This window comes from Brachyistius frenatus, unplaced genomic scaffold, assembly GCF_029030835.1.
Source record: "Brachyistius frenatus isolate BFR_SWC_R1_liver_20210118 unplaced genomic scaffold, ASM2903083v1 Contig_98, whole genome shotgun sequence".
Lineage (NCBI taxonomy): Eukaryota > Metazoa > Chordata > Actinopteri > Embiotocidae > Brachyistius > Brachyistius frenatus.
Window position 1 is genome coordinate 26,528 of NW_027210697.1, and position 27,891 is coordinate 54,418.

The 27,891-nt window shown below is 42.6% G+C and overlaps 2 protein-coding genes across 2 annotated transcripts in view; one reads left to right on the forward strand and one right to left on the reverse strand.

Moving 5' to 3' along the window:
* Positions 1 to 27,891, reverse strand: part of stab1 (stabilin 1) — a 54,189-nt gene that overhangs the window by 25,704 nt on the left and 594 nt on the right. Inside the window, exons 3-31 of the mRNA XM_069711246.1 lie at positions 26,690 to 26,817; positions 26,388 to 26,503; positions 23,755 to 23,840; positions 23,192 to 23,261; positions 22,943 to 23,038; positions 22,178 to 22,288; positions 21,256 to 21,443; positions 21,001 to 21,137; positions 20,333 to 20,460; positions 19,153 to 19,229; positions 17,231 to 17,353; positions 13,327 to 13,464; positions 12,244 to 12,315; positions 11,982 to 12,095; positions 11,337 to 11,390; positions 10,884 to 10,964; positions 10,621 to 10,779; positions 9,858 to 9,920; positions 9,304 to 9,396; positions 8,523 to 8,609; positions 8,306 to 8,417; positions 7,341 to 7,527; positions 6,529 to 6,622; positions 6,154 to 6,312; positions 5,698 to 5,793; positions 4,297 to 4,392; positions 3,493 to 3,540; positions 2,962 to 3,095; positions 1,432 to 1,543 (exon numbers count right to left, since the gene is read on the reverse strand). Of these exons, the coding sequence (XP_069567347.1) occupies positions 1,432 to 1,543; positions 2,962 to 3,095; positions 3,493 to 3,540; positions 4,297 to 4,392; positions 5,698 to 5,793; positions 6,154 to 6,312; positions 6,529 to 6,622; positions 7,341 to 7,527; positions 8,306 to 8,417; positions 8,523 to 8,609; positions 9,304 to 9,396; positions 9,858 to 9,920; positions 10,621 to 10,779; positions 10,884 to 10,964; positions 11,337 to 11,390; positions 11,982 to 12,095; positions 12,244 to 12,315; positions 13,327 to 13,464; positions 17,231 to 17,353; positions 19,153 to 19,229; positions 20,333 to 20,460; positions 21,001 to 21,137; positions 21,256 to 21,443; positions 22,178 to 22,288; positions 22,943 to 23,038; positions 23,192 to 23,261; positions 23,755 to 23,840; positions 26,388 to 26,503; positions 26,690 to 26,817 (3,159 nt within the window). The remainder of the gene's footprint in view (positions 1 to 1,431; positions 1,544 to 2,961; positions 3,096 to 3,492; positions 3,541 to 4,296; positions 4,393 to 5,697; positions 5,794 to 6,153; positions 6,313 to 6,528; positions 6,623 to 7,340; positions 7,528 to 8,305; positions 8,418 to 8,522; positions 8,610 to 9,303; positions 9,397 to 9,857; positions 9,921 to 10,620; positions 10,780 to 10,883; positions 10,965 to 11,336; positions 11,391 to 11,981; positions 12,096 to 12,243; positions 12,316 to 13,326; positions 13,465 to 17,230; positions 17,354 to 19,152; positions 19,230 to 20,332; positions 20,461 to 21,000; positions 21,138 to 21,255; positions 21,444 to 22,177; positions 22,289 to 22,942; positions 23,039 to 23,191; positions 23,262 to 23,754; positions 23,841 to 26,387; positions 26,504 to 26,689; positions 26,818 to 27,891) is intronic.
* On the forward strand, positions 14,562 to 16,806 carry LOC138628274 (E3 ubiquitin-protein ligase TRIM35-like). The gene has a single exon (XM_069711233.1). The coding sequence runs from the start codon at positions 14,820 to 14,822 to the stop codon at positions 16,209 to 16,211; it is 1,392 nt and encodes a 463-aa protein (XP_069567334.1). The 5' UTR covers positions 14,562 to 14,819; the 3' UTR covers positions 16,212 to 16,806.

Sequence of the window (27,891 nt, forward strand, 5' to 3'; positions counted from 1 at the left end):
CTGGAACGAAACAAAATATGTGCGTGTGAATGCCGACTTACATCTGTGAACTGCGGCTGATAAAAACATATTGCGTTATTATTCGAGCAGTTCATTACGCCGTCTGACGTCTGACATCGACACCTACCTGGTAAATATAAATTTGCGAACATGCAGCAGGTCAGATATCAGATTTCTGTCCTACCATATTTTGGAGGCTTTATTTAGTTGTCTTAACTGTATTAATGACTCAAGTTGCTGCTTTTTTTTGTTCTTTTTTGATGTCTGTAAAGAAACAAAGCGACGCTGCAAGCAGCGGACCATATTTCTCCGGGAGAAGGCTCCCGAATCATGTTTTTTTAATCCCCTCAACTCATCAGAGACCACAGCTCACATTTACATAACATTTTAGAAATCAAGTTAGTGCAGAAATATGACAGTAACTCTGAGCCTTGAGGGGCAGGTAAATGATTGATGTTGCCCAGCTCGGCGTTATCGTGCCCAGTCGACCCTCTGGTTGTCGTTCCTGTCCGCTTGCTGTAGTTTTGTGGGGTTTTTTTACAGCACAAACTGCACATTGCTACGAACACTTAAACTGTCGCAGTGCGCACGCAGCATCTAAAATGACCTCCAAATTATTTGAAATAAAACCCTCGATTTCGCGGAAAATCATCTGCAAGTAACGTCCGCCAATTTGCAAGGTGGCACAGATTTGAGGAAGACGTGCCAGGAAAACCTGTTCTCTCCAAAAAAAAGACTACGGTTTGCTAATGAATGGTGGACGTGTTGTGGTTTTGGGGGCTACTTCGAATTCTGCATCATATCAGAATCAGAAGCGGACCTTTGAACAGGATAACGATCCTCGGAGCACACGAGCCAACCCACAAAGGAACGGTTCAAAGAGAAGAAATGGAGAAACATGAAACAGCCTCATCCCCCCCAAAAAATAAAAGAAATCTTTTTTTTTTTTCTTTAATCCTACTGAAATGTTGTAGGAGGATTTAAACTGCAATGAATTCAAGAAAAAGCCTCAAACATCGTGCAACTGAAGGAATTTCCCACGAGAGAGTGGTCGAAACTTTCACTAACATGTGAACATTTATACAAAACGCCCACAAGAAGATATTTCTGCTGAAGAGGGCGATAGTATTGTTTGAGGCCAAGGGTGTACTTACTTTTTACATATCTACTGATCAGTTTCACTGAATAAATGATTGGAAAAGCCGACTTTCCTCGAGGTGTCGTTCAAGCACACCAACTTATTTGCGTCTTTGTTTGTCCGAATACGTGAAAAACAAAGTCCACAATTTACATTGGCTATAGGTCACATGACAGCGGACCTTTAACGCACCTGTGGAGTCTGCAAAACCTCACAAAGGCAGCAAACTGTCAAAAACCCACCGGATCCTCGTGAACTGTACGAGTCGTAGTAAACCTGCGAGTCGTTCTTACCCCGTTGTCGTTGCTGATCTGCCACTGGGTCGGGGGGTTCAGAGTGGGCAGCCTCCTGCCAACCAGCTGGTCCAGGTCTTCTACCGAGTAGACCCCCAGCAACAGGTGGGCCCTGAGACCAGGAGGAGCACACGGGAGCAGTTACGACTATTTTCACCGACACAAGCTCGCGGCGTGTTTCACGGATGTCGACCCAACGGCGGCACAAGCCGGCTCCGCTTCTGTTTTGTGCCTTAACGCAAACAAAATGTTAATTTTCTACATCATCGAATGAGATTATATCTATCATAAAATCAGGGCAGAGGCTTACATGATATATAAGCCTGCTGTTTCTACTGGAAACGTCGTCTTGTTAATTAATACCGCTTATTTTTCAGATTATTATTATCGCTATCACGGTATTATTACCTCTTTCAGATAATTACGTTATATCTAAATGCTACTTGTGTGGGCGGTGGTGGTGGGGGTAGGTGTGGGGGTAGGGGGCGTTTGGGTTGGTAATTAAGAGCCTTATGCTGGTCGATTAAAGGTGGATTTTTACAGGCTGATATAATAATAGTGTGGAGGCAGGATTCATCTGATTAATTTCAAGTTTTATGAAGTCAATATCCTCTTATATTAATTAAAATAAATGTGCGATTTCTGTTGCACTTTGATATGAGGGGAGCGATACACTGCTGTTTGAATAAAACCTTTCAGATAAAGTTAACTTTGATCAAATCAGAAACTCAGCGGTAATATTTGGGGTAAAATGGGAAAAAAACACGATGTAATTCAGCAGACAAGCCAACATAATAATCTCATTTAAAAAAAGGGAATTACTTCTACTCACACCTTAAATAAACTCTGTCACACAGTAGAATCTACAGTATCAGTCACACTCGGTGTCATCCAGTTCATGATGGCCTGGAGGAAATCCACGTATAGAAATGGGGAAAATACCCATTACCATACATATGGGTTCTCTGTATTATAACTTATTATTATGTCTGTGAGCTCAGTGAGACAGAGGTGGCTGGAAAACTATGTTTTCTGGTGTAAAAAAATAAATAAATAAATGAACTCAAGGTTTTTTCCTCCTGAATTTATCGTTCAACTGTGGTGCAACCTTTAAGTTTCCTTCTCCGGTGTTGCAAAGGTTCAGGGTGTGAAATCCCAAGAAGGCAAAAGTCCTCCTTTTTAACAATGCAATACTGCACTTACTTACTATAGTTTTCATAAGACAGGGCGAATACACATATATATGTTTTTATCTTCTGGATTGGGTTTTTTTTTTCAATTTCGCTCTGATTCTGATTTCAGCCGACAAAAACAAAAGCAACAGTCTTAATAAACACGAGAACAAGATTCTGACACACAAACTCAAAGTATTGCTGCGATGAGGAGCGTTTGTGTGTGTGTGTGTGTGTGTGTGTGTGTGTGTGTGTGTGTGTGTGTGTGTGTGTGTGTGTGTGTGTGTGTGTGTGTGTGTGTGTGTGTGTGTGTGTGTGTGTGTGTGTGTGTGTGTGTGTCTGCGCGCGTCAGACTGACCGCAGGAAGTGAAGGAGGCGGTGTCGGCTGCTCCAGAACGTTTCCTCAGCTGAACTCATGTTCCTCTGAGCCTCTCTGGACGGACACAGCACTGTGATGTTCCCACTCAGGTCCTCAGAGAAATGACTGAACTTCTGACCGAACGCAGAATAATAAAACTGAGGTTATTTTTTTTTTTTAATGTAGAAACACTGATCGGGCCAGAACTGCAAGAGCTGCCTCTCCTCTGAAAGTCAAAGTCCAGCGTCTACAGTCCGGGTCTTTTTTATCCTTCATTTCTCAACAATGTTTCACACCGGCAGGTTGTTTGGTGACGTTTTAGATGACATGCTATAGTATGACACATCCACATTTACATTAGATTAAGTAACTTCATTCATCTCCTCAGTAAAGACTGGTTTCATCTTCCAGCTACGTGGAAAAGAAGCTTACTTTGAACGTATTGAGGCACTTCTAATACAACTTCAGATAAACTGGACGCACCGTTCAACTTACTTTCAAAAACGAGCTGTAAATTTGGTTTATACATACCTGTGTTAGCCGGTAGAAGTTGTACAGCTTTGAGCTCATTTCCAGCTCCTACACACACACACACACACACACACACACACACACACACACACACACACACACACAGTTATTATGGTATCAAGACGGATTGAACTGAGAACTGGCTCAAGATGGATACGAGGGATTTCTTTTTTTTCCTCATAAGTAGCACGTTTGACAGAATGAGTGCATTTGCAGATTTTCAGCTTGACATTGCAGATTACGAGTCAGAGACACACTTAAGTCTGTTCCTGCCCGGAGCTTAACAATCTGCTAGTTGTATGCCCTTTATTATTATTATTATTATTATTATTATTAGAAATGGCAGCAATGTTCCATGTAGGACCTGATTATTTGTGGTTCTTATGTACGCTTCAAATCGCTATCAATGAGGTTGAATCTCACTTGTTAACACTGGAAAAAAAAACCCACAAATGAAAGAAACGTACAAAATTATTGTCTCTACAGATGAGGAGCGCCTCCAAAATTGTAAAATGCGCTATATCGCCCAGAGCTAGGTCGATATTTTAAGTAAAAATGTAAAATATCTTTATTTAATAAATGCAAACTTCATTATGAAAACCCAGTAAACACTGGTAGGAAGAACAGAAGTAAAAAGCACGACTGATTAAAAAAAAAAAAAAAAAAAACCTCTTTAAAATCAAATTTATGGCAGAAAATCACAACAAGAATTTTCACTTTCTATCTTATAATTTCGACTTTCTGATTTCTAACTTTTTCTCCGTTTTGTTTTTATGAGGGAAGCGACTGATCAGAAATATTTACCTCCAGTATCGTTCCGTAGCAGATGTTTCCGTCTCCGGCGTAGCCGTCGGGGCAGGTGCAGGTGTGAGCGCCGTCCTCAGTCGAATCGCACTTTGCCTGACGGACAGACAAAAAAACAAAACCAGTACGTGTCAGAAATAATCATCAAATCTCTCGTCACTAATTAAATGTCTGCAGAGAAATAAGAAGAATCAGAACTTGAATTTTTTTTTTGAGTTTGAAAAATGAGATTGAAAAACGGAGCGGCGACATGTACTTTTTTTTTTTTTCTTTCCAGAAACCACATCCTGCTGACTTGACAAATATTACTAGCAGGAGGTGAAAGTATTTTCAAAGGAAAGAACAACCATGAACCGTTTATACCGGCTCAAAAGGAGGTGGCCTTTGTTAGCATGCAAATATCAGAAACCTTTCCGGAGTAATTACTGGGTGCGTTTAGTAAATGGGGGCTCTTCTGACTGTAGTCTAGTCTCCACTGTAAGAAATGACACGCATCAGGAGCTTCAGGAATAAACTTATCTCTGATTAAATCTCAACACACACACAGTTTCCCTCTGGATCTCATTACCTGCTCAGTTATCTGCACACGCGCCGGCTGCAGTGCGTTTCCATCAGTACCATTTCTTAAAGCTTACGTATTGAAACTGAGAGAGATGTGTCCGGTGAAATTATGAGTCATTTAAGTTTGATGGCGACGACATTAACTTCAAAGAGTCACAGGTGAGGAGCAAAATGTAATAAGAGAAATAAAGAGGAATAGACAATAGAGGCACAGACTAGGTAGCATAGGATGAACTGGTTGTGTTTTTGTGGTCACTTCGCTTCGCAGCTGACTGAGATGGAAAAGTTCATCGCAAGAAGCGGGACTGCTTGACGAGAGGCTTGAAACGGCCAGACGTGACATTGATGGAGTATTTAAAAAAAAAAAATGGCTGAGGTGCGTTTCACTTCCCTCAAATCAATTTGGACAAGAAGATTGAATCCGGCCCGACTAAGCTCCCGAGCTCAGCTCTCCGTACAGCGATAACCACTCAAACAGAGCCATCAGAGCCCTTCACAGCATGTTCCTTTTATCTTTTTTACCTCTTTTAAAAGCCAAATCGTTTTAATAAGAAGAGTTTGTAATTACTGCAGGAGAGCAGCTGTTTGGTTTGCCAGTTATCTTGCAAGCAGTTAGCTCAAAATACTTTATGTCAAATTAAAATTTAATTGGAAAGTTTAAGGAGGCTTGTGCTGATTTTTTTTTTTTAATAAATGAATCCTACTTGGCTAACATGGTCACACAAATACTGTGTGTGTGTGTGTGTGTGTGTGTGTGTGTGTGTGTGTGTGTGTGTGTGTGTGTGTGTGTGTGTGTGTGTGTGTGTGTGTGTGTGTGTGTGTGTGTGTGTGTGTGTGTACCAGGCTGTGGCAGCCTCCGTTGTTCTTGAGGCAGGGGTTGATGAGGTCGCACACGTTCCCGTTCCCCATGAAACCGGTTTTACACACACACTCGCTCTGCAGAGAAACAAATAAACCGACAGTCAGACGAGCAGCTCATTAAATGACGACGGACAGCAGGAGACGATAAGAAACCAGACGACGTCGGGAAAAACCTCGTATTTCGCTGCAACGTGTGTGAAAAGTTAAAGAGGTGGGGTTTTTTTTGTTTGTTGTTTTTTTGTTTTTTATTTTTGAAACGAGGTTTTTTTAAAAAAATTTGAAATGGCAACAGGAAGTCGTGGAATTCGCTGACGGACATTCGTATTTACGGGGTTGGCCGTGTCGTGAGTTACGTTACGCTGGTTGTCCGGGCAACGGGGAGAATCATCAGCACAGCTCTTCAGCCGATTATCCGCTGAACCGCAAGTGACCGACCTGTCCGGGTCCGATGTGGTTACAGTCGGCGTTGGGGCTGCAGCCTCCTCGACTCTCCAGCTGACAGTTGTTGACCTCCACGCACACTTTGCCGTCGCCGGTCCAGCCCTCGGCGCACACGCACGACACGCTACCCGCGCCCGCGTACACGCACTGCGCCTGCGGAAGTCCGATTCGTGACCCGACGAACACAGAGAAGAAATGTCGTTAGTTGTTACCGGTGCGACGATCTGTACAAAAGTTCATCCTGTTTTATTAATCCGAGGTTTATTATTGAGGAAGGGTGTTGCAGGTCTGTCCTCCGTGAGGAGGGGAAGGAGCAGAAGTTTGGACGGTTACGAAGACGCGCGGTGCCGTCGGATAATCAAGTCTTACGTTGGCGTCGCAGCCTCCTCGGGTCGTCCTCAAGCAGAGGTTGATGGGAGAACAGAAGTGACCGTCGCCCTCGTATCCATCCCGACACACACACCTGGTGCAACACACACACACACACACACACACACACACACACACACACACACACACACACACGGTTGAACAAACTCTGCAGGTGCTGCAGTAACGAGGAGGAACAGGTGTCCAATCCCTGAAGCTGAACTGTTTATTTTGCAGAGGATCGCTGAGGAATCACTGAACAGACTTTTGCATCTCGGTAAATAATAATTGCGTTGGGAGTTTTGAGCCGCGGTGCAGCTGGTAGCCGGCGGACAGCCGGGCAGCAGCAGTCACAGCTGGTGAAGTGTGGTGTGCTTGTAAACGCTGACCTCCACGGTGAGCCAGGAGCCTGATGGGTTGTTGTTTTGTTTTTTTTTTTTACAGCAGCTGGCCACACCCAGGTTTTCTCACTGTGCAATCGGTATCGCCACGGTGACGAGAGGGTCTCAGTTGTGACCATCTTTTCCCACCGAAATAAAAAGTTCTGCGCTGTAGGGAAGAACTTTGTCATCCACGCGGACAGGAAGTGATGCGTCGACCTTGAAGCGTTTCTCAGGCAGTTTACCGTTTTTACATTTTACCTCATTATTTTTTAACAGAATGAATGTATGCTGACAGCTGCGGCCTGAGGACGCTTGTTGAAAACCATCCAAAAAAACGAGACTGAAAGGTTTTGACTGGAATGTGACTCAAACGAACACTCAGGTTAAAACAGCAGAAATAAATCAACATTATTGTCGGTATTGTCTCACATGGTGTTCAGTCCCACGCGCGTGCAGTACGCGTGGATGTGACAGTGCTCCTGCAGACCGTCCGAGTTGCAGGGCGTAGCCGTGTGGTCGCAGTTTCCTCCGGAGTATCCCTCCAGACACGAACCTCTCCGGCACACGCCGCCGCTGCCGGGACGGTTATCACACACACCGTGGACACAGCGACACTCTGAAGACGCACGCACATATAAAGTGATTATTTCAGGAGGGTCAGTTTCAAATATGACAACAAAACACACAACATGCCCTTTTGTTTCTTTTTCTATAAACAGGTGCTTTCCAGCTACTGCAGACTAACTCTACTAAAAAAAATTTTTTTAAAAAAAGGATAATTTCCCCCCAAAACAAAATTATACAACAATATTACGACAATGTAGTTCCAATTTTAACCAAGACAAATATTATTCCCAGAGGATGAATGCTGTCTTTTTAATGGATAATTTTCTCTAGCGGGGTTTTTTATTGATGTTGACGTTTTGTGGTTTTAAGTAAAATGTCTCAACTAGTTTTGGATGGATTGCTTTTCAATTTTCGTACCGACATTCATGCAATTCAGGATGTGTCCAGATCCACCTTTGCTGGTTTAACGGCGGATGATCGGAGCTCAAACATTTTTGTGTTTTGGGCGTTAAAATGAAATAAACCAATCAGAATATTGATGGTATCATATCAGCTATCATATTTGCCGAGAAATCGGGAAAGAACGCTTCACTTTTATGAAAACAGATCTGCTCGATGTTCACCGTTACAATCCTTCACGTTGAAATCTTTTTATTTCTAACCTGCTGCACGTACGCGCGTTGTGCACCCACGTTTATGGGCACTGGATGGGACACCTTCATGTAAAAGGAGCCCGTAATCTCGTCTTAACATTTGTGAATCGACGTGTTCAGGACGGATCGAGAAGTCGAGTTGCTCTTTGGGATTTAACGAAGACGAGCCGTTACCTTCGTCACAGTTTTCTCCGTGCTTGGTCGGATCTGAGCAGATGTGGCAGGCGACACCGCTCAAGCCCGGCTGACAGCTGCACGAGCCGTTGCCATGGATACCGTCAAAGCACTGCATGTGGTATTAAAGAAAAAAAGAAATTCGAATAAAAAAAAAAACCCACGTCAGCTGAGAGACGAGGCTGCGGTGACGGTTCGGTTTTTGAAGGTTGCTTACTGTTCCTTTGTCGTAGCACGGATGCTGAAATCCTCCGATGCAGGGTTTACAGTCCGGACCGTAGAAACCTTTACAACACTCTGCTACCTGTTCAACACAAGTCAGATAATTCACTCCTAACTGTAGTTAGTAGCCCACCGGCTCCGGGTCAATAAGGCCATTTCACACTTCCCTTCCTCTTTCAGTAGGAGCGCTCCAAGTGTTTGACTCCATGATTTCTTCACACAGTCAGCACCTTCTTGTTTGAAGGCATAATAATAATAATAATAACAATAATAATCTTTATTTTTATAGCACTTTTCTAAACATCAGTTGCAAAGTGCTTCACATAAAATAAGCCATTAAAACAAAACGAGTGAATTCTAACAAGTCTTAACAAACACAGCGATCGTATAAAACAACTATAAAAACAAATTAAAATATAAAAGAAATAAGAGTTGATCACTAAAATCAACTAAAATCAGCAAAAGGCTCTCCGATAAAAGTGTGTTTTAAGAAGAGATTTAAAAGATGCCGCTGACTCTGCAGACCTTCATTTCCTCCGGCAGCTCGTTCCATAACTTTGGGGCCTCTGACTGAAAATGCTTTGTTACCCTTTAAGTTTTAAGACGTTTTTTTTTAAACGTTTTTTTCATCTGAGGATCTCAGACTAACTTATGGCTTGTATGGAACAATCAGGTCAGCTAAATAGGAGGGAAGAGAGGCTGCGAAGTGTCTTAAAAGTCAACAGTAAAATCTTAAAATCAATTCTAAAACAAATTCTCACGGTTCTCACTCTCACCTGTTTGGTGGCGTTGCAGTATTTGGCGCAGCCTTTACTGAGCGATGGTTTGAGAGGAGACGTGACGTACTCACAGCCGACCTGATGACTGTCCTGGAAAGATGGAAACACAGATCTGCCGGCGTTATGTTCTCTTTTACTAAACTATGATGTTTAATGTAAACGTGGTAGCAGCGTTTAAATGTCACATCATGTTTAATGAGAGGCAGACCGGTGTCAGAGGAAAAGATCTTCTGTGGCTGAAACGAGAGAGGAAGCTATGAAACGCTTCCTTTTTGAAGACCGCATTAATAATCTGTCGTACTTTCGCACAAACCGAGAAATAATCAATAAGCGTGGGAATTTTTGAAATATTCAAAAACAACAACATTCATAACGGGTCAAATGAAAACAAAATGCTGCACAATTTCTTGGTCAGCTGTCAAATTTAAACATGTTAGCTCTTCAACTTTGTGCATTGAGTCAGATTTCTTAGAAACATGTCAGTGCCTCAAGTTTCAAGCAGAGCAGAACAAAAACAGAAGTGTTGGAGGGATAACGATGATGTGTTTTACCATTTCAACGCTGCCATCTGGACACTGAGTCTCATAGAGGTAACTGCAGTGAATGCACGGACCCTGGAAACACACAACAACCAATGCTTAGCTTTTACTGTTAGCGTTCAGCTTCTGCTGGTCTGTCAACTCTCTGTGTGAAGAGATTATCTCTGATGATGTCAGCTGAAGTCGTTCTGATGATAAGATTATTAAGATTATTAAAATGTTGTATTGGCACTGAAAAAAAGACGTTCCCTGAAAAGTACAGAAATTAAAAATGATAAACTTACAATCTCCTTATTTTAGCATTTAGCGTATTTTTGTGTTACAACGTGCTTTCGATGTCAATCTTCAGAGTTTTTCCTCGTGTTTGTCTGCTTTCAGTATTTTTTTCAATGTCACAGGTTTCAATGCCAATCTTTAGTTTTTCAGTTACATGTTTCTGTCACCGTATTGGTGTGGAGAGGAGAGGTTTAAGGGGAGGAGCAAAGAGCGTCGGATTTACATGCAATTTGCATATAATTTGCATATTAACGAGGAGCATTACTATTCCTGAACCCACCCCAACTTTTAACGGATGTTATGCCGGAACATCGTAATGCAAAATATATCCAAATAAAGTAAGATAATGAGGTTGCAAGATTATACTTTTTTTTAATGACTCTTCAGAGTTTTTTTCCAATGGAAATGTTTTTTGTTTTTAAATGCCAAATGTTATTTGAAATGCCAAATTTTAATGTCACTGTTTTGGCCCCACAGCTCTCGGCCTCCATCTTCTCACCACGGTGATCTTGCTCTCACGGACATCACAGCGGTGAGGCAGGATGGGAAGGATGGAGGGCGGATACAGCAGCCCGTCAATCATGTGTATGATCCCGTTGGACGCCACGATGTTGGTGCTCGCCAGACGGATGCCGTCCTCCCCCAGTAAGATCTCGCCCTGGAGGGTGAAGAGGACGACAGGCGGTGTTAAAGGAAACGGATAACGGTCTGGAAACAAGTCAAACCGTAACAACCTCTGAAGAACCAATGAGAGACGCTCACTTCATCCGACACAGTGATGGTGACCTTCTGGTTTGCTATCGTCTGAATCTGAGGGAGGGCAGTCAACTCGTCGACTGTCAGCTACAAACGGGAAAATAAATCTGCAGTATTTTTCAAAACATCACGTTGGACAGAACAAATAACATCCGGATGGTGTTTCTATTTTGAGCGCCTCAGCAGCGGGGAGAAAAAAAAAAAACTTTTTTTTTTTGTGGAGGTAATGCTGGAGGAAAAATCAATAAATCTAATGGGAACCTCAAGCAGGAAATATCTTGACAGTTTTGCCTTTTATGTCTGAAAGATTTGTTGTGAAGAAGTGGCTTGTGAGGACAAAAAAATGTTTTTTTTCTTTTCTCCCCGTGTTTTGTAAAAGGACAAGGAAAAAAGAAAAAAGCAAAGGAGGAAAGATTGACAGATAAATGTTGATGGAGGTAGTGTGTGGTGGCATCTTACCGCAGCCTGGGAGAAAACGTGGTGTCTGAGGAGTTCCTGAAGTTTATGTTTGGCCTTAAAAAAAAAAAAAAAAAAAAAAAAGCACAACATGATTTAAAAAGCTTTTATGAATCAAACTAGACATACAGGGGAGTGGATCAAAAAATGCACGGCAAAGACACAACTGTCGCTCCCCACCGCCGCCATTTATTGGATTTTGGGTCGCTGCCACTTCTTAACTGTCTCCCAAAAACTTGAAACAAAATTCTGATGTGCACTCGACTCAAGTTTCAGGTCCATGGTGAAATTGCAAATGTGTACTCACTAGTGGTAAAAAAAAAAAACCCGAATAAAAAAACACTGATTATGATCAAGAGGCATAACTTGGAGTAATTACATGAAAATGATAGCTTCCCCCGTCTCTGTGCACATTACTGTGCTTCGCTCTGTTCACACACACAACAGAACTTGTTTTTTATCGCCACTCGTATGAGCTATTTCAAGAATTACATCATCAAGTGTTCAAATTCAGCCAACACATTATTGGTTTTTTTTGTGGTTTTTTTTGTGTTATTTAGTCTTTTAGGCCTACACTGGGGTTTTCTGCATTAATCACAAGTAGATGAAAACACGAATGAGACGCGACTCCTCTCCGCGTGTCCTCACGTCATTCAGCATGTACAGGATGCTGCCGTCTCGGGCTCGGTCCACAGCCTGGTTGGTGGGGACGAACACGGTGAGCGGTCCCGGACCCCGTAGAGGAGGAGGCGCCCCGCAGTTCTACAAACACACATGAACACACATCTGTAGCACCGATTCACTTAAAAAAAACAACAACAACAAAATAAACAGTTCAAACCTGGATAAAAACTCATCATTCATTATGCCCCCCCCCCCCTCGATGTCAGAGCCAGAAACAAGTACTCACATCGACCAAAGACAGGAAGCGGTTGTACTTTCCATCCTTCATCAGAATCTCTCCGATCGTCTTGTCGGCAAACTTGACACAAGAAAAAAAAGGGGAAGGTGAGCAAATAACTTTCAAATGTTACTGTACAGTCGAAAAAGTCAAATTCTCGGACTTTCACTGACAAAACATTAATTTCCACGACCTATAATGAACGGAGAAATAGTCCCCCGTTGTGCTGATCAGACAAAATCCAGCCACATTATTTTATTTTTGGGCAATTTACGAGCTTTATTTACTGGTTGAGAGGCATTTTCAGTACTAAACTTAAAGATTTTTAACTGCTTAAACAATAAACTGTGAAAAATATTTCTCCTTAAATGAGCACAAAATTTCTGACAAGCTTCCCCGCCTGCAGATTTCCCTCCAGTAGGAGAAAATATTACATTTTGATAAATGGAAACTAAAATTTGAACACGCTACCAACAAAATTCCAGGATATTCGATGATTTAGTTAAAAAAAAAAAAAATTAAATCCCCGGACTTTCCATGTCGTTAATAGACTTTATATTTTTATTTTATTTATTTTTTACACTTTATTAATCCCGGAGGGGAAATTTCTTTACTACAGCAGGGGGGCTCTCAGGGGGGAGCTGCTGCAGCAGGCTGCCACTAGCGCGGCGCCAGGTAACCTGACCTGAAGTGCATGTTTTTGGATGATGGGAGGAAGCCGGAGAACCCGGAGAGAACCCACGCAAGCACAGGGAGAACATGCAAACTACGCACAGAAAGGCCCAGGACCGGATTCGAACCCGGAACCTTTTTTGCTGTGAGGTGACGGTGCTAACCACTGCACCACCGTGCCGCCCTAATAATTTCCTGATGTTCCAGATATTCCATGACCAGCGTGAACCCTGACTGGTAGATAAAATCACGGCAATATATTCCCTCAAAAATGCTTAGAAAGTTTGTTAAAACCCTTTTTTTTTTTTTTTTTTTTTTCCGTTTGATTTTAACGACTTTGTAGTTCATTTCTGTGCCAATGACGTATTTTGTGTTTCCAGGAGGTTTTCCACATTGTGGTGAAGTGACCCTTTAACTCACCCGTTCGTCCCGAGAAGGCTTGTCAGAGAGCGTGTTTGTGATCGGCCGGTCGATGATGTGGATGATACCGTTGGCTGCTGGCAGGTCTTGCTGGATGACGGCGTACAGTCTGCTGGGGTCGTCCATCAGGATGAACCTCTACGACGAGAGAGAGAGAGACGGACCACAGAAACTTCATGAACACAAGAATCCCCGGTTCAGGTTGATTTTTTTTTAACATTGAGACATGTAACCCGACTTTCGACGGAGAACTAGTGGAAGCAGGATGAAAGAAAACATCATCGTGACCGTGTAGTTCTGTCTGAAGTGTTCATCTTGCTTTTTATAAATATGTATGAAGTGGGTTTTTAAAACCGAGATACAGTCATTCATGTTGTCATGATAGTTACAACCAAAACTAATATTTTTTTCACATCAGTAGTTAGCTCTCACTCGAGGAACAGTTAGAAGTAGACGAGCTGCTTTATTTCACTGTCCTTCTCATACACGTTTTTGCACTTCTTCTTCTGTATTTCATGTTTTTCCGGTCCATGAAGGCATTGTTTCTTTGTGAAGTAAATTTAAGTGGCTCAACAATTTGCGTCACGAGTTGATAACGAAGTGAAAGTAGTTTTGTGTCTTTCTCACAGTGCAATCAAAACCTGTTTGTGAGTAATAATATAAACAAGGAAATGAAAAATGATATGGATTGTGAAATAAATTGTTCTTCGCAGTTTTTCGTGTTTTTTGTCACGAGCTCGAGTGAATTTTGCTTCTGAAACCATTTTCATTCACAATCAAAACCAATCACAAAAAAACAACAACAACAACAAAAAACTTTAATTGTGAATCAGGCTTTCTTCGGTTGAGAGTGAAAAACTTTTAAACTTTCTGCCTTCAGGAGAACTACAACCTCTGGCACACATGCTGACGGCGGATAGCGAAGTCGTGCGGACAAAACAGGGAAACGGGAGTGTTGTGTGTTCTCTGTGTGGGTGTGTTTTAGGAGAACCGGTTCCAAGCAGCGATAAGAGCAGCTTGTAAAAAAAACTGGTGACGTGGGACAGAATTATGAGCCTCAAACGTCTGCATCTGTCTCTCAAGGCATTCTCTGCTTCTGACAAATTATCTCTCGTCAAATATCTGTCAAACACACACACACACACACACAAACTGATAAGACAGAATACATGCCTTGACAAAGCTCCTCCCCCCTATGATTTATTAGGTTAAACAGGAAGCGCAGACTAGCCTCGTTCCCGAGAGGAGACACCCTCGCAGAGAAAGACGCTACAAGATTTAACTTCACACCACGTCTACGAGGACGGTTCCTGGTGGGGACACCGGGAGCTCTGGGATTTCTGAAACGGAGGAAACACTTGATCTTCAACCTGCTGCGGAGTCTCTGTTATGATCCGAAAGAGCCACGACTCAAAAGTGAAAGTAACTGTCGACGACGGACTGACTTTCCCGTCAGCTCACTGCGTTTTTCAGCTTTCAGCTCAAAAGACAAAATGGCTTCCAGATCAGAGGTGGATCTGTCTTGTCCCATCTGCCACGACATCTTCAAAGAACCCGTGGTTCTGTCATGCAGCCACAGCTTCTGCAAACTCTGCCTGCAGACGTGGTGGAAGGAGAAAAAAACACGCGAGTGCCCCATGTGCAAGAGAAGGTCCTCGAAGAGCGACCCCCCTCGTAACCTGGCGCTAAACGCCGTGTGCGAGACCTTCTTACAGGAGAGATCGTCCGAGGCTCTCTGCACACTGCACGCTGAGAAACTCAAAATCTTCTGTCTGGATCATCAGCAGCCGGCGTGCGTCGTCTGTCGGGATTCGAGAGCGCACAGCGGCCACAGGTTCAGGCCCATCAACGAGGCCGCGCAGGATCACCGAGAGGAGCTCCAGAAGTCCCTGAAGCCCGTGCAAGAGAAACTGGACCTCTTTAAAGAAGCTAAAGGAAAGTGCGAGCTGACGGCGAAACACATTAAGGTCCAGGCCGAATGCACAGAGAGGGAGATTAAGGAGCAGTTTAAGAAGCTTCACCAGTTCCTACAAGAGGAGGAGAAGGCCAGGGTCGCTGCTCTGAGGAAGGAAGAGCAGCAGAAGAGCCAGATGATGGCGGAGAAGATCAAGGCTCTGAGCAGAGATATAGCAGCTCTGTCAAACACAATCCGAGCCGCAGAGAAGGAGCTGAGAGCCGCAGACATCTCCTTCCTGACGAACTACAAGGCCGCGATGAGTCAAGTGCAGCAGCGCCACCCGCTGGACGACCCAGAGCCGCTCTCGGGAGCTCTGATCAATGTGGCCAAACATCTGGGCAACCTGACCATCAACATCTGGCACAAGATGAAGCAGACGGTCTCCTACTTTTCCGTGGTTCTGGATCCCAACACCGCCGACCCGGAACTCGTCGTGTCCGAGGATCTGAGAACCGTGAGATCCGGCGAGCGGCAGCAGCAGCTTCCGGGAAACCCGGAGAGGACCAAATTCTCCTGCTCCGTCCTCGGCTCCGAAGGGTTCAACTCGGGGACTCACGGCTGGGACGTAGACGTCGGACGCAACCAGGACTGGGAGCTGGGCGTGTTGGGAGACTCCGCCCAGCCGGACGGACGCTCGCACGAACTGTGGAGGGTTTTGTTCTCCGACGGTGAATTCAAGGCGTTCTCGACGACAGGTCTGGAGACCGTTCTGCCGGTGAAGACGAAGCCGCAGAGGATCAGAGTTCATCTGGACTTTGGCGGCGGAAAGTTGTCTTTCTCCGATCTCGACGCGGACACACACGTGCACACCTTCACCCACGGCTTCACCAACACCCTGTTTCCTTACTTTTACACCGAGGATACTCGTCCGCTCAGGATCTTACCAGCGAAGGTCTCTGTGATCGTGAAGAAGCTCACGGCGTCATGATGACGCAGATAACGACGGGGCTGGTCAATAAGAAAAAACTGCGGGACACATTTTGTCAACTGTCACAAATGTTCGTTTACTGTTCTTAAAGGGATCTCATAAAAATGACGTTTCAAACAACAGCTCCAAATCAGAGATGAGGCCTGTTTCATAGCAAAGCTGAATTTAGGGGCTTATTCCAATAATGTGATTAAATACTGTGATTATTTTAAGGAGCTAGTAATAAAAAGCTAATAATTTGTCTAGAATGACAGGATATTTTGGGTATAGTGTTATGTTTGTTGTTGTGTTGTGGCAAATTTTTCTTTTCTTTTTTTTCACAAAAATCTCCGTTTTTGGGGCAAACAATGGAAAAATCTTTTCCAGGGCCGATCAAACTAACTAAACCCACATGTGGCAGTAACTTTGATGTGTTTCACTCATTACGACATGATATACTTTTAATTTTACAGATGCTGAGTCAGCCTGTTATTGCTTGAATTGTTTTAGTAAAATGCAACGTAACCGAATGACAATTAAAAATGTTTTCCTGTAGCAGACGCTTTGTGTTTTTCTGACGCTTATTTTGATTGTGGGACAAAATAAAAATCCAGTTAAAGAACCAGTTTTTTTTATTTTTTATTGACTGCATGTTGCATTTGAACATTTCGGCACTATTGAGGACTTTTTCTTCACCATCATCGCTGAAATATGTTCCACTTTCAGTTTGGCTGCTCTGACCTCTTAACATCCAAAGTATTCTAGTTGGGTATATAAAAACGAAGCCTATAATCTTCTGAGTTTCCAGACACATCAGTACATTGGACTTAATAACTGCTCTTTTAAAGCCGCTGTAAATTGTACGCCTTTATATTTATAAAAGTGAAGAAGGAAAAAAATAAAAAAATAAAATAAAAAGCCAAAGAGCTGCTCTGATTCCATTAAATTTCTTCTATTATCAAAAAATAATTTCAGGCATGCAGCTTCCTTTTTGTAGTTTGAATAGTTGTTAACAGTTGCCATGGAGTTTGTTTGTTCACCTTGTTTTCTTTGGTCCTCAGCTTGGCTCCTCCGTACAGGTTGAAGTCTCGTCCCTCCAGGTCTTTGTAGAGGTGCTGACCCAGGATCAGGTGGTTTCTACACAGCAGCTCCTCGTTAACACCCTGCGGAGACAGCGCAGGTTCGCAGGTCACAAATCTGGAAGGCGTTTAATCGATCAGGTTGTTTCTCCATGTTTCTGAAAACAGGTACGTCCGAATGTTGCCTGTCAGATTTCAAACCTCGTGAGCTAAAACATCCTCATTCATGCCTCGTTGATGTTTCTCCACAGCATCCCGCAATTACCGTTTCATATAAATCTGCCTCGAGCCCATCTTTTAGTAGACCACCGTTTACTGTCTGTATATTTCTAATTATCTTTTATTTGAATTCTTGCTGTAAAAAATTTTAAATTGCCAACACAGGTTACCATGGTTACCTCAGATCTCACCGTCCAAATGTGTCCGTCGGTACCCAGAGGCCTCACACTCTGCTTTGTTCTAGTTCGTTTTGGCCATCTGTCACTATCGGTCTTCGTTTTCTGGCCGAGCCGAGTGTGTGTGTGTGTGTGTGTGTGTGTGTGTGTGTGTGTGTGTGTGTGTGTGTGTGTGTGTGTGTGTGTGTGTGTGTGTGTGTGTGTGTGTGTGTGTGTGTGAGAGAGATGGAACAAAGCAACGAGGGAGGGGCCCTAATTTAAATCCGTAATCTGACATTCTTTGATTTATCTTTTGTTGCTGTGTGATGATTTATGAGGCCTTTATGCAAATCTAGCGACCTTTATGTGAAGACAGGTTGTGTTCAGACCATGAAGATTAAAAAAAAAAAAAGTAAATATAGTCAACGGTTGAGAGATGATACTAAAAAGACTAAAAAGCAGCCGGATGTCAAATCATGTCTGAAGCAAATCGCGTGACAAACGACCGAGTAGTAAAATGGGAAATGATTATTTCTGGGTTTTCTGCAGTTTGTTGGTTGCTGATTAATCGTCTGGTTAACGGACGGCCTTATGTGACTGTGAGGGTTTAGATGGACATAAAACTTCCTCACTTGAATCATCAGTACAAAAGATAAACAGCAGTGTTAGATAAATAGCCAATAGGTGTGAACCTCGGACATAAAAACTAAAGGAGTGAAGTCAACCGTGACTGCCTGAAGATTTCGGTGAGAAACATCCAATCAGAGCTTCCGCTTCATTCTGAATGTTTGAAGACACGCTGATGTACCTGCGGTGAGTCTGCATCTCTACAGCGAGAGAGTGTCCGTCGTACGAAACTCGCAAGTGTTTTCACGTCAACTTTTATCATCGACTCAACTCGCTTGGAACCCCGACAGAGGTGATACTAAGACCAGATACCAAATACCATCCATGGACAATGGAAAAAAATAAATAAATAAAAAGTTTTTAAAAAGGGAGAACATCTGACGCCACACTCGCCCACCTACAACGTAAAAACCTTAATGCACCGCAGGCCTGTCAATCAAACAGACACGCCCCCACCACAAAACACAGCTGTTTGAGGCCTAATATCTAATCAATTATTTTCAGATGGGCCGCCAGAAAACTAATAAGAAGGAGTGACTTTAGTGAATGACACTATTATTACTTGTGGTATCAATGTATTGATTTTGTATTTCATGAGAGAAGTTGAATGGGAGTCTATGGAGCCGAAGGCTTTTTGAAACCAACCTCTAGTGGCCCTCGGTGGTATTGCAGCTTAAGGCACTTGTCCATCTACATAATTTTTCCCACCTCTGTTCCCACCTCTTCTGATTTCAAAAAACAGATCTGAATCAGATTTCTCAGAAACAAAGCTGAAATAACTGTTTGTTTGACTTAATCGCTCAGATGATCGCTGTGCTTGAGCGCTGAGAAAAATTGGGGCGACATTAATAAGAGAGAACTTTGACAGACTAGCTGACCTACATTCAGAGGTTTTTTCATCAGGGGGAAAAAAGCTGTGAAGGGTCCGTTGTGACTCAGCAGCAAGGAACAGCCGTTCTCTGAAAAACACAGAGGTCAGAGGTCACAGAAAACAACACCAACCAAAGACAAGGAGAAAAAAAATCGCATATCTCATTTCTTAATGATTTTATGAGTATATTTTTTTACCTTGTAGAAGACAGGCTAGATTCACATTATTACTTGTGTATTAAATATATATATATAGTTATTGCTGTCTGAAATTGAATATAAAAAGACATAATTATGCGTTCTGTAAAAGTCAAAGTACATAAGTGGCTGTGAGCTCCAGTGATCTGATCAGAACTGTAGATTTTAGGTGTTGGATGGTTATAAACGTGCTTTCAGGTAACATATTGTCACAGTTACTGTGTGTTCATGGCTGTTAAAATAACACTGCTGACATTTATCCGGCTCTGTGACTTTAGATGGAAAATGCATCAAGTTGTTACACATCTAAATTTCCACAGAAAAAAAATAAAATAAACAGGCACACCGAATCAATGATACCGATTATATCCTGTGTGGACACAGTTTGTCAATATAAACACAACACTTTTGTTTTTGCTCCCATTTTTCACGAGTTGATTAAAAGATCTGAGAATTATTTTAAATGTGCCGATCTTTGAATTTATCTCGGGGAGCGAAAACAAAGGAGTTGGGTTTTTATTTTTGTTGAGCGTAGAGAAGTTTTTGCATTAATGAAATGCATGCAGCGTATATATGTGGTATATTGAACGAGGGCCTCGGTCTCCTTATCTCGTGCGGCATGCCAGATTGCTAATGTTGGCGTTTAATGCTACCGTCAGTTGTGTGAGGAGCCTCGTGTGCTTTTAATCTGTGTTTTTGGACACACTCGGGTCGTTTCCCTCCACTTGTTGGCATTATTATTTCTGCTAGATGCCGTTTCTGACAGCTGCCTATTTAACAGCGGTGTGTCTTTAAAAAAAAATAAAAGCATGCGATGCACGAATGCATGTAGAATACTAATGTGTCTTGGCGTGCTTCTTTATTTCTAAATATTCAGCACAAACTGTATAAAATTTAATTGTGCGCTGACATCCCAGATTGTTCGTGACCTCTCCATCGTTACAGTGCAGCATAACGAGCAGTTTTCCCCCCACATTTGTGCTTTTTTGTTTACCGAACAGGGCGACGGCTCCCGTCAGGTTTTCCCTCTGGCTGCCACTCCTGTCCAGCTCGATGAGACGCTCCATCAGGTTACCGTAGCAACGGCGGCCATCACCTATCTGACCCGCCTCGCACACACACCTGGGAAAGGTTAAGATCGGTTCATTAATGACACTACAATTCACAACCGGACTGTCGGGCGTGACTGAATCACGTCGGTTCAGGATCCGATTATTTAATTATTACAGTGGGTGGAAAAGGGTCGGGCTCTGCGCCGCGGTGGATAGATGAACTGTGAGAGGGGGCGGCGGCTCTTCCAAAGCTGTGGGTCTGATGTTTGTCAATAATTACAGACAAGATAAACAAAACAAAAAATCTAAACCCAGAGGTGAAAGTGTGATATAGACAACTGCTATTATTATCGTTATTAAGTGAAAAAGCTGCTTTACAGCCACCAGTTTAGTTTACCAGTGAATCTCTCCTTGTTCCTGTACAGTTCAACTGCACCCAGCTGAATCTCACACCATGTTTTTACTATTGGATGTTATTTCCATTGGTTACATGTAGTATATGTTGCACCCGGCACATTCACACACACTTGTAAAAGAAAGCCAGAGCATGTCGGATCCTGACAGACGCCAGATCCGATCGCCCAGGATGCATTGCGACTGTGTGTCTGACCTGGGATGCCCGTCCAGTTCAGTCTGACAGACAGCCGTAGGGTCACATGTGTCCGCTGAGCAGGCAGAGACGAGATGACAGCCAAACTCTGGGCTGCCCCCTATAGGGGACATGCCGTACATACACTCACAGCTGGACTGAGAGACAGACAAGACACACAGAGTGAGGTTAAACACAGACGCGGGATTTTGTTTGGGTTTGGTTTCTGGTACTGGGTGGAAGGGTGGAGGTAGGGGGGGGGGTTCTCCTCCTCACCTTGTTGGGTCCTTTGAAGACACACACGGTGGAGTTGGTGGGACACCCTCCGTTGTTCTCCAAGCAAGGGTTCCTGGGTACGCAGATGCTGCCGTCGCCCTGGTAGTCGGGCTTGCAGACGCAGCTGATCCTCGAGCCCGTTGAGGAGCACTGAGCGTTGATGTCGCAGTCTTTCTGCGAGCAGATACCTGAGCGGGAAAACGAAGATCTAACCGAGTCAGGACAAAAGACTCATTGTATTGTCCTCAAAACGAATACAATACTATCGTAATGCAAAAATGAAATCCACTAAAAGAGTCAGCTCTAATTATTTTTGTCCTGCTTGCAGCCGAGACTGAAACAGAAGGATTGGGGGTTACAAGAGAAGGTCTAACTCCTGTTCTAGTTCAGTACACAGAGAAGGGATCTATTCCTGGTTCTACTCCATATTGATCCGGATATTATTTTAGACCTGTTCTCTGGAGGGCAAGAAACTGATCTATGTTTACTTCTGGTTTTAGTCTATTTCCCCAGAGTAATCCATTTAAGCCAATTGTGCGTTTTTTTTTATTTTTTATTATTATTATGTTTTTGCTGATTCATCACTATTAAAAATGAAGTTGTCGCCACTAACTCACTATCATTAGCCTCACCTGCATTACAGGACGCTAAAAAGTATATCAAGCTACCAAAAAGTAGCCTGCAACCCTGCAACTTACAGTTCATCCCATCATAAGCCTTTGGTCTGAACTGGCCCTGTTTACAGCAGACAGACCAAACACAGTCTTTTGTGAGAATATTCATGATTTTCGCATCAATTTAAATCGTGTCTGAAATTGTTTTTCTTTTTCTTTGATCGGGATCAGATGAACCAAAGCAGAAGTTTGAAAACAGCCTGAAATAAAAAAATAATAAAATGTGTATCAAATAAATGTGTATTTACGCATGCATTTCTGTGACATCTTCTTGTATTCGGGCAAACAATCGCACTCGGCGGCGTCTCCTTCTCCTCTACAGTACGAGTAGGGCTGGCAGTTACTGCACCTGGTGCTCACTGTCGGAAACAAATGAATATGTTAACGACATACCAGAGCAACAAGTCTTTTCCCTGATGTTTTATGGACATGAGTATCAAAGAACATATTTGCTACTAAACCAAAATGTATCTTAGTTTTGTTTCATCAAAGAATTCCTGAGCTACAAAATTCTTGTGTTCGAAACAACAAAAGTTTGACTTCTTTTCCTCCCTTTTGGAAATCGTTTGTTTCCGTCAAGCGAGTCCGTTTATTCCCGTGTTGAAATTTTGTTAATGTTTGCTCACAAAGCAAGAACAAAATATTGTGTCCTTTTTTTTTTTTTTTCTTTTTTTTTTGCTTCGGTTAAATCGCTACTGTTTTATTTTAGCCTGACGCTGCAAATTCTTGTTTCACGAGAGATGACGACACAAAATCATTTGTAATTCTGTGTTTTCTCTCAACGTTTTAGGATTGAATGATAAAAAAAATACTAAAATTTGAATTACTATTCATTTTGATGTTTGTTTACATATTTTTAAGGGGTATTTCTTTCAGAATTTTCTCCATTTGGTCAGTGAACCCACGATGAAGCAATAGGACGAATGCTATTCAGTCGTCTTAACGAAATGAAATGCAGTGACACAGAGTCTGATGTACGTGGCTCATGTAACCGGGCGTGTTGGAGGTCTCACCTTGGTCGCAGCGCTTCCCGGTGTACGGCGGCTGACACAAGCACCGCCCGTCGCCCCCCGGGCCTTTATTACACACTCCGTGCACACAGTCACACTCTGCAGACACACGGACCGAGTGTCAGTAATCACCTTCAAACATGAGGTGACAGATGCTCCTGCAAGCTGCTGAAGACGGTCTTCCAGTTTTTTGTTTTTGTTTTTAATGGTGAATTATCTGCTTTCTGCATTAAGAGAGTAAACACAACCTACCTTTGTCACACTGTGCCCCAAAAGCATTTGCATTCTTACACTTCTGACAGGCAAAGCCAGAAAAACCCTCCTGAAGAGAGAGAGAGAGAGAGAGAGAGAGAGAGAGAGAAAAAAAAGGTCGTTGTTGTTTTTTTGACGAGCAATTTCTATTTTGCAACATCGTCAACAATAACAAAAAACAAAAACATCTTATTATTTTCAAACTGACAACTTCGCCCTGCGTTCCCTCCCAAAACTGAACCGAAATAGACGTTTGAAGAAGATTGACATGATCTTAACAGGATTCATTTGTGTCGTTAGGATTTATTTTATTAGGTTTTAATTCTATATTATTCTGATGTTGTTTGAACATGTTTAAATATAAAAACAATCCCACTGGAATAACACATGTGGCACGAAAGGGACACTACAGGGCTTTATTTTTTTTTTAAAAGAAGTATTTTCTTAATCAAAAGGTAGTTGGATACCTGTAATGTTGAGCAGAAAAAAAAAATATATAGAAAAGTCATGAATGAAAATGTTTAGTAATGACTGCTGTCGGCATGTAAATACGTGAGACTGACCTCACAGACGCAGGTCCCGTTGCCCACGTCTCCGTCCACACAGGCTCCATTGAAGTTGCAGGTCTTCCCCGACCAGCTGGGGCAGGCTGCAGACACACGCACACGCACGCACACACACGTGACAGCAGTGACACGTGATTAAAAACGATCAATGTGTTTTCATGTAAGATTTGAGCGCGTGCAGCTCCTATGCATTTCCAGGTCATGTCAAACGCCGTGAGATGATCTAATAAAAAAAAATTAAAAAAAATCTCATCTGTGTCAGACCGAGTCGTCTGAAAAAAAAAAAAATTAATAATAATAATAATAAAATTAAATTTAAAAAAATCTCATCTGTGTCAGACCGAGTCATCTGAAAAAAAATTAAAAAAATAATAATAATAAAATAAAATAAAAAATACATGACAGCATCGATGCGTCAACAGCCGGCATGTCAGCTCTCTGAGCCGCTTTCATGTTTTCAAATGTAGCAGAACTCAAGGAAAAAGTTTCCTGCAGAACATCGCTGACTCGGCAGCAGATGAACACGTCATCAGAACAAAGACAAAGTGTCAGAAAAACAGATTGTTATTCTGAGCCGGTGTTTTTTGTGGGTTTTTTTAGAAGCATCCGAAAAACACTTGGGCAGAAAGTGGCTCGGTTGCGTCCAGAGCACGAGCGGTTCGGGGCCCCCCCCCCAAAAAAAAATAGTGAGCACAGCATCGGGAAATCAATACAACAATTTCTTGCTGCCTGATTGAGAGAAAAGCAGCTTCATCCCAGACAAGATTGACTTAATAAAAGAACGCAAGGCTTTAATCAGGAGAAGTCTGGAGGAGGTTTGTGGAGTCGGAGCATCTCTTAACTTGTCAGGAGGGTCAAACAAGGACAAACACTTGGTGATGGAATGAAACTACAAAGAAGCTCTTTGGATCATTGTTAGATCATGCAGAAGATAACAAGGGTTGAACAAAACGTGTAGTTAAAACTAGAAGGGAGGCAAATAAGTTCCCAAAATATTCAAGTGCATTTTTTTTTTTTTAGAGAACAAAATACAACAAATTATCTATAATGTCTACAATGCAGCTGAGAATAAATAGAAGTTGTATGGTTTTAATATACGATTGGTTCCTAAATGTATAATTACAATAAGTATATTAAAGATATCTGGAGTTCAGATAAGCAAAAACATAGAATACATTTCTGTCAACAACTTAATGGGCAGTTCTTAACTCATCAAAATATGAAATGCAGATTTTCACGGAAATAAATATGAATATAAAGTGTCAGTCTATATTTTACGGTAAAGTAATTTACACGTAAAAATGTAAAACAACAAACCACGTGAAGAGGTGTTTTGACTTTTTACCTTTAACGTAAAATTTGAATGGCGCTGCCGTGTTTTAACCGTAATGGCACGTGATTGGTGCAAAGAAATGTCCATCAGCACGTACACCAATCAGAACAACGGGGAAAAAAAGAACGACCCCGCCCTCCTTGTTAAAGGTCGTTTTATTTAATTTAACATTTTAATTTTTAAATATTGGACACTTTTTGGATTATTTTATATTTATTGTGACCCCCACCCCCTCCAAAAAAAAGTTAGTAGACCAAACAAATACATTTAAGTAAGGCTTGGATGTATTCCTTCACACATTTAGCCGGCTAATTTTGTAACTTTGCTGCCTAGTTTTCTATGAAACATGTTTTTGGGGACCATATTATTTACATACATTTTATTTAAACGTGAAGGTCTCTGAAAATCCTCTGTTCGCTGACCAATTCCAAGACCCAAAGATGTATGTAACTGAAAAAGCAGCAGATAGTCTCACATTGTTGACATTTTTTCTTAAACAGTAACTTGAATGACTAAAATATTCTCAAAATTGCCAACTATTTTACTGACAATGAACAAACTAATTTTTTTTTATCTGTAAAAGAGCAACAAAAAAAAAAGCCTAATGCAAAATGATCAGAAGGATTTAAATTTCCACTTTAAGTCATTTGCAAAGACATTAAATCTGTCTGTCTCGGGGCGTTTTCCTGCACCACTCATTATTTGACAAAACAGATTTCCTCCGTCTCTTCAAAAAACCTTCACAGACACTTAAGGCTGGGCAGCTGATTGTCAGCTGATAATGTAGTTGCCTGGCAACAACGACGGTGTCCTGTGTAGTTAATTAAACAAAAGTACAGGTTAACGGCAACACGCGGCCACACTGACGGCGCAGCCGACAGGTGAATATTGAATTACAATCCGGGACGGTCAGTTTGAGGGAGTTTCACACTCAAATGGGGGAAATAACAAGAAAAAAAAAAAAAACCACTGTATTGGCTCGCGCGGGACTTTGGGTGATGACATCACGTTGTGTTGCAGCAAAAGTTGAACCCTTTATTTTTATTTTTTTTTATCATCTTTTTTTTTATTTTTTCTTTCTACAGGACACGTTGTTCTGTCTGAGTCATCTGCATCAGGACCGACACGACTGTCTGACTGAAAGGAGTGAGGCGGCGCTGCTGCTGTGAGTCTGAACACAGCCTGGGTGTGTGTGTGTGTGTGTGTGTGTGTGTGTGTGTGTGTGTGTGTGTGTGTGTGTGTGTGTGTGTGTGTGTGTGTGTGTGTGCGTGTGTGTGTGCGTGTTTGTGCGTCTTACGGAGACACAGCGGCCCCCAGTGCTGTGGGCAGCACTGTGGATGCAGGAAACTCTTCGCACAGTCGTGCCGACATCCCTCCAGCTGCAGCTCCCTGCCGCCGATCTGCACCACGTAGCTGCAGCACACAGTGACCACGAGGTGAAGACACACACACACACACACACACACACACACACACACACACACACACACACACACACCTGCAGCCACACCTCACACTATCATGACACACCTTGGACCCTATAAGCTTTGGGGCGGTGTATTAGAGGTCCAGGTATGTCCAACGCAACCTGCCGCGTACCTGCAGTTGGAGGTGCCGATGTTGCTGTAGCCGTGGGGACAGCTGCTGGTGGCGGCGGCAGCACAGGAGGTGCAGGGGGTGTCCGTGTCCTCCCTCTGTGGGACATCACACCGGCCGGGAGGAGGAGTCTGAGGAGAGCAGAGGAGCTGGGTGAGCGAAGGACCGTTTGTACTTTCTGTCTGTTGTGTCCAAATGGTCCAGATAGTACTGTCACCCTCCCTCAGCAGCACCGTCGGCACGACGACCACTACAGCACCATAAATATCACACCAGTTGGTGTATTATTCATCCTATGTTTCATATACCGACATTTTATACTCTGAAAAGGAAAAACTAAACCAAAAAGTTAAAGCGAGCAAACATACGATACTACGCTTTGTGTTTTCGTGAACGTGAATCCGTCCTATCAAACAAACTGGAAACACTTTCAGGAAGAAGTTTAAATTAATATCGATACAGACATTTTAAAGCAACACAACGATGACCAAAGAAAAAAGTCATTTTTAATCAGACGCAGATATAGTGCTGCAAACCAGCACGAGTCCGCGCGCGCATCATGGGAAATGCAGCTTTCAGTGTTTTTTCGGTGTTTGAAACAGGAATCCTGACGACTGTTGGTGACCCCGCGACTTTTTACTCACTCGCAGTCTGAAATATCTCGACAACAACTGAACGAACCGCCGACAACGTTTGTCATCCACGTCGCTCCTTTCACGGTGAAACCTAACAACCGTGGTGACCGCCTGACTTTTCATCTGGCAACCATTATCTGTCCACCAAACACTTTAGTTTATCCATTAATACCTGCAAATCTAATGACATCCCCATCAGCCTCAGCTCTAGTTTGTGTTTTGTGGTGATATGGAAATTAGCACAGTCTGGCTACAGACTCTTATATTGTGATTTTGAGCCGTTAAAGTGACGACATCTCGTCTAGGTCTCTCGTGAGTTCCTGAATTTCCTGGAAGTACAACTACAAATCATTAAAGTTTTTAGTTACTATTACATTTTCCTCAGGCCGCTGCTCTTTTACCCCCTTAAACTTCCAGAGTCCACATAATCCACTACGTCTCATTCACCCACCCAAAATCACAGCATTAGATTCTGCACAAATGAGCCCCTTAATGTTCTGTGAGCTCAGGCTGCAGAAGGAAAACAATGAGTAGCGTAACTGTATTCATCTGAAAGTGAAGCTTTCCGCT